This window comes from Cicer arietinum, chromosome 6 (genome assembly GCF_000331145.2).
Source record: "Cicer arietinum cultivar CDC Frontier isolate Library 1 chromosome 6, Cicar.CDCFrontier_v2.0, whole genome shotgun sequence".
Lineage (NCBI taxonomy): Eukaryota > Viridiplantae > Streptophyta > Magnoliopsida > Fabales > Fabaceae > Cicer > Cicer arietinum.
The window spans coordinates 56,842,922-56,849,847 of record NC_021165.2 but is presented as its reverse complement, the minus strand read 5'-3'; the positions used below and the strand labels follow the sequence as shown (position 1 = coordinate 56,849,847).

General features: G+C 34.3%; 1 protein-coding gene across 1 annotated transcript; it reads right to left on the bottom strand.

The window, feature by feature from the left end:
• Nucleotides 1–423: 423 nt before the first annotated feature.
• On the bottom strand, nt 424–819 carry LOC101508581 (uncharacterized). The gene has a single exon (XM_012717498.1). The coding sequence runs from the start codon at nt 817–819 to the stop codon at nt 424–426; it is 396 nt and encodes a 131-aa protein (XP_012572952.1).
• Nucleotides 820–6,926: the final 6,107 nt, after the last annotated feature.

The window sequence follows — 6,926 nt, the reverse complement described above, 5'->3', positions numbered from 1 at the left end:
TGGATCACCATTATTACCATTGTTGTTGCTCGAGACTTGACTCCTGTTGTTACTATTTCCGTTACTAACTCCTCATCCATTAGGGTTTCCTCTACCACTACCATCACTATGATTGTTTCCATTTCCTTTTCTGTTACCACTACTAGCTCCTTTTCCAGTTGAAAAACTGTATTGTTGATAATTCTGACGACTTCCAGATTTACTAGGAGGAAAAGAGTAAGGTTTTCCTCTATTATGCTGCATAGGCCTCTTGTCCTTCATGGTACTAGTGTTTCGGTAATGTGCCTTTTCAGCACGACTATCCTCATCATAAATCCTACTCTTATTCACTAGGGTAGGAAAGTCACGGATCTCTTGCATTCCAACCTGTTTCTTGATCTCTGGTCTGAGTCCCATTTCAAACATGATGCACTTAGACTTTTCTCATGCCTCTCCAACATAGAGTGGATAGTACCTGGATAATTCCTCGAACTTAGCAGCATACTCTGCTACTGACATATTCCCATGTTCCAATTTAACAAATTCCATCTCCTTTATATTATAGATATCTTCAGGGAAATACTTAATTAAAAACATGTCCTTGAATATAGCCCAAGTAATTGGAGTCCCTGCATTATCTAAACGTTGGCACGCATTATCCCACCAATGTTCAGCTTCCTCTGTCAACATAAAGGTGCCAAGATGCACTTTCTGACTTGCGGGACATGCCACTCCTCTGAAAATTTTCTCAACTTCTTGCAACCACTTTTGAGCTCCATCAGGATTATAGTGACCTTCAAACGATGGAGGGTTAGCCTTGTGGAATCGATCCATCACCATGAATTCATTTATTTGCATATTTCCTTGGCCACCACTGTAGCTAGTAGCTTGAGCAGCAATTTGTGCAGCTTGAGTAGAAGCTTGCGCAGAGGCTTGTGCAGTAGCTTAAGATTCAGCCAAAGCTTGAAGAGCTTGCACAGTAACTCCTACCATGGACTCTAGAGCCTCAGCAATCGCAGCATCATTCCTTCCATTAGCCATCACTACCTACATCAATTAGATAAGCCAATCGAACATAGTGAGACACTTAGGGAAGTGAGAAACTAACTTAGTCCTACAACACTAACACAATAATGACCATAACCACAAAGCACATAACATAGTACACAAGGAAACATAGCGAACACATAACACATTTACGGTCTGATTGGACATACCAACTTTGATACCACTAATGTGCCACCCTAAACCCCAAAAAAATTATTTTTATTTCCTTATCTTCTAAACAATGAAGTTATTTCAAAACAAATAAATAAATATAAACTTTCAAATATTTTTTTTAAGGTAAAAAGTATCACATAATCACGAACACGTCGAATAAATTCAAAGGTTCCATCAAACTTAACAACTTGAAATCACAATGTCAGACAACAAAATCTTTTATGGAGTGCACATACTTATGTGTCAAATTAAGTGCAAAAGTAGCCTCAACCCGGTGTCACTATCAGAGCGGGAATTCCCAAAATAAAAATACTCAAAATAACATCAACATAATGCATAATAAGAAGGGTCTCCAAGACATGATGGCTTCCGCCTCTCCTTATGGTACTAGTCATCACATGCAACTTACAACTCGTCTGCGTCCATCGCAAATGCCAAACACAAACAACGAGGGGTGAGTATCGAAATTATATAACATTATAAAATACACGAGGAGAACACTCAAGCAATCAAATTATCACTACCTCAAAAATAGTCAAGTGTATAATATCAACGGTTTATCAAATTCATTCACAATAAGATAATAACAAGGATGAAATGTTATGCATGTCCTATATCTTTACTTCATCATTTGGTACCATTCTACTCTGAAGTACTTGGCTAGGAGGCCTGATACTATGCCACTACAAGAGTGGACAGACAATTCATGAATGGCCAAGTCCTCATAGATCCCCTCAACTCAACCTGAGACACATATACGCGACGGTCGGGGTACTCTTGTGTTGCACGGTAGCTCCCGGCCTTAGGGAATAACCCACTAATCCACTTAGGAATTCCCCACTAGAGGTACCCCCAAGGTCTATCAGCCTTACCTTACAATTCGACTGTAGCCCTCCACGATCAGGCTTATTCAGTTGTACTGCCCTGAATCACTAGGTTTGTCAAACCCTCCCTATATGATGACAAAATAGTTCTAACTCCAAAATCACAACTCAATAAGTTCCAAGTTAACTTTACAACATTCATTATTATATATGTATATCAGTCAATCACAATAAAATCCAATATTTTGGTTTGCACTACTCACAATGCATCATCCAGTCTTATCAATCACAAAATAAAAGATCAAACAGGTGGCACATTCAAGTAATATCACAATTTCATTCAAGTATAAGCCTGTTAAGACCCTAAATATTCACTCCCAAATTAATGTTATTTTGTTTTTAATGTCTTCTTTCTTTTCTATTATTATAAGAATTGTTTTCAAATACTTAGCAAAATATTCAGTCAAATTGAATAAATCATGTCATAGACATATACCATTTTCAAAAATAATAATTGAATAAAAATATAATAATATTAACGACCACATTAGAAATTTTTTGAAAATAAAATAAAATAAAAATGTTTCACACATTACTAATAATAAAGAAAAATGAGGGTCTTACATTCTATCCACCTAAAATAGTTTCATCCTCGAAACTGACACTTATGGAGAAAAATGCGGTCATACAGTTAACCCTTATCATTCTTGCTGAAATATTGCAACTCCCATATGAAGGACCCACAATTTTTTGCAAAAACTAGTATTCAGCTCTGAACATCTCCAAAGATGAAATCTTTCAAAAGCTGTTTAATACTAGTTCCACTAATTTCGTTTCCACTGCCTCAAACCACTCCCTAAATTTTTCAACAGCATCAACCGACATTTCATTCTAACTCACTGTGGTAGCCATGAATATGTCTCTGACAACGATGCTTTGGTAATTTATCACCTCCTCCACTGCAAAAAATTAAATCTTCCTCATCTCACCATTCAAAATATTATTGTCGCAACCAATAGGGATTACAAGACAAATATCGTTCCTTATGGTATAGTTCTCTCAAAATTTGTCAAATACTTTAATGTCCCTATGTTAACATAAACTTCTAGCATCAAACTCTCAAAATTTTCATAAAAGAATACCTTTCATATGAAGCAAAATCCATCCATTCCACCATCTTTATCTACTCGTAAAGCTACTTTCTCCCCACCAACAATAAAACAAAAATGATCTACAAGACAACCTGCAGTGCAACCTAATATTGAACATCGCTTCCCTCAAGAACATTCTTCTTCTCAAACAAACATTCTCCATCCTTCTGCTATCCCATTAAACATCAATCCATTACATGATAAGACAACCACTGAGGTCCCCACTTCTCCCTATCTCAATAATTTGGATCTCAAAAGTCATCCTTGTACTCAATTCCATCATCAGCAAACACCTCTTATGTCACTCGTTTTTGTTTCACCTCAAAAGACCAGTTCATCCCTTTTTGGCATTAGTCAGAATTTGGTCTTCTCTGATTTGGATCCCCCTGGCCCATCATTTCCTCAAACCAAGTCTACATCAGGTTTAAATCTAAAGTTGAGAAAAACACAACCAAAACATGTAAGGAAATCCCCAAGTTTTTTCTTACCCTACAAACAATCATTGCTCGTCAAACTCATAAAGATAAAGAGCACACAATTTTGAGGGATTAGATGGCTTCCTAGCTTGCTCCTAAGCTAGGACTAGAGCCACCTCTTCCTAATCCACCTCCCACTTTTCCATATCTTCCACAACCATCTCTGTCATCATCTTTCTGAAAGATTTTGCACTGTTTTCTCTTGCTCCTTTTTTATTTGTCAAATAGGGATAATTAATTTATAGATTTTAAACTTTTTAGAAGTCTTTTTGTAGATTATGTACTTCTGTATTTTTTTGTTTTAAACCATATGTATAATATAATCTCATTGAGCATTAATGAAAAAAGATATATTGGTTCAAAGATTAATATTTAAAGCATGTTTTGAGGGGGAGTTTTAGAACTAAAAGCTCTTTGTGATTAATTTAAGAATCTAAATTAACATGTTTGTCATCATCAAAAAGAGGGAGATTGTTGAGACAAAATCCCAAATTAATATTTTGATGATAATCAAACAAAGTTAATTAAGACATCTAATTATAATTCTAAAAACAATTTTGTTATTTAACATGTCTTTTTTAGTGTTTTAATCAAAGATAGGTATTAAACATATCAACAGAAAGTCATATTAGAAGAAACAAGTTCATTCAAATAACACACAGAATATTCTGACAGAATTATAGAAAAACAGAGATTGTTTTTCACAACCTTTAGTTCTCTTCAAACCAAAAATGTTCATGTTCTTAAAGAAATAAGATAATGGTCGTTTTTTATGTATAAAATCATCCTTTACAAAACTACCAAAAGTATACAAAAATCACATAAAAAATATTCATTCCAAAAACAAAGTCAAAATCTATGCATCATAATCAAACAAATAAGATCAACACCTCTCAAAACAACAACAAAGATCTTAAACTCAACACCTCTCAAAACTAAAACTCAACACCTGCAAAGATAGCTGTGAATGAAACTTAAACTCAACACCTCTCAAAACAACAACAAAGATCTTTTTGGTTTTGCAAGGACATTCTTGCTTTAAGACAACACATATCCACTTAAACTGAAATAAGACAGCTAAACCTTTTTCAATGGCTAGATGAGCTCTAATCAACCTTCTTGAAGCCTATAAAAGGAACCTCAATATCAAGGATAAGGCAATAACTTTAAGTGCAAAGCAATCTATCACATATACTATCATACTCGAAAGTTCATAAGCTCTTCCATCAAAAGGAAATGTTCCAATCTTGTTTCATCTAGATCTCAGAATCATTCTATTGAGTCCTTAGCCAAGAATCTAAACTCAAACAAGTGTTTAGTACACTTAGATTCGTCAAACTCAACACCTCTCAGAATCATGTGTGTTGTCTTTTCATCTTCATTATTTGTTTTATGGTTGCCTCTAATTAGTAAAACTATTTAGATACACTGATTTTCCCAAACTATAGCACTTAAAATATTTTACTTTGAACAAGTTCTTTGCTTGAACTTAAAACCTTAAACTCTAAATACTTCAAAAAATTGAGCTCTTAAGGTTTTTTAGAATAACTTTGATTGTTTTAGGATTTCTAAGTATTTTTGGTTTTTTGATTCTTCTTCAACCTTGACTACTATTTATAGGAAAAATTAGGGCTTCAGTTTAGTCCCTTGTGAATTATGAATCATATCTTTATTCTACCTTGGTCAACAACCATTTCTTCCAAATATAATTATGAAAGATATATTTTGATAATATGACCATTAGCCAATTATTTATTTCCATGTCTGATATGATGCGTATTTTCTCCAAATTGCATTTGGAAATTATTCAGTTGAGTCTTCCTTCATACTCTTTATTGGATTTTGGGGCGGAACAAATTTTTTGCATGTTCTTGGAGCTTCAAATTTTCTGATACGGCTAAGTGAAATTTATCTTTTATCAGAATCGTTGACTTTGCATTAGAGACATTGACTTTTGTTCATCACAATATGACTTGATTGTTGGAGTTAGATGTTGTATACTTTGTTTTCTTGATAGTCAGAGGCATACTACATATCTTAGAATTAATGGCTTGGGCAAATCACATTTGTTGTATTATCAGAGTCACTACAACTTTAAAGGATTCTTATTAGAGGAAACGTTAGGGAACTTGTTATAATTATTAGAGCTAGCATAACATGAGCTTTAAAGGTAGGCTTGAACAGTAGCTATTATTTCATAGTCGTGCAGAAATAGTGTTCATCAGAAGTATGCATAAATTATATTCATCAGAGACATGCATAAATATTGTTCATTAGAGCCACGGAAACTCCAGTGACACATTGGATCTTCTTAGACCCAATATTCTTCAAAGGCATGTTGATTTACCAAAAACACGTTGAACTGCCAGAAGCACGTTGAACTACCAGAAGCACGCTACCAGAGGTAGATGCATGTACTTTTCCAAGGTGTGCATTTGTCTGATTTGATTTGGTTTCCTCTAACCTTTTTTACTTCCTCTAGTGACTTTCTCTAGTCACTTCCTTTGGTCGTTTCATCTAGTCTTTGATTCTGATTTCTTGTTCTAGGTCTTGGTTCCAACAATATCCCAATTGTTTTTTATTTCTACGTTTGATATTGTTTCTTTTGATTTTCTGTTCTAAGTCTTCCGCACCTAATGAAGTCATTAGTTCAAACAAATTATTCTTATAAAATACCTTTGTTAACATCAAAATCATAAGAGGAAAACCAACTTGGTTCTAACACTTTTGACATTCGATAAGTAGACATCCATCTCTAATCCATAGTTATGTGATCTTATTAGTTATATATTAAAAGTAGTTCCTTATAATATTAATATTTTATACGACTCTTATTCTTGATCCAAGAAAATTTCACCAGTAAGGGATGTTATGTGTCAAATTCACAAGACATGAGTCATATCAAAAGAATCCTAGCTATGAAACTCACAGTAATGGGTTGTTCAACAACACAAACAAGACATTTGGAGGTGAAGATGTTGACAAACACAATTAGGTTGCAAAGACAATCGAGTTTGAGTGTGAACGGTGGAGGTGATTGAGTTTGGGTTGAAATAACTTCTTCACTGGGCTTTGGATGTTCGATTTGAGATGATTGAGAGGGTTGGTTTCTTGTTTTGAGATAAAATTAATCGATAGAATAGAGCTTTAGTAAGCGCAAAGAGAGAAAGATGAGCTAGTGTGAGTTAAGTTTCAAAGTGCTTACACAAAGAGCGCTATGAAAAATATAAGTGTAACTTTTAATAGCACTTATAATATAAGGGCTATAAATATTG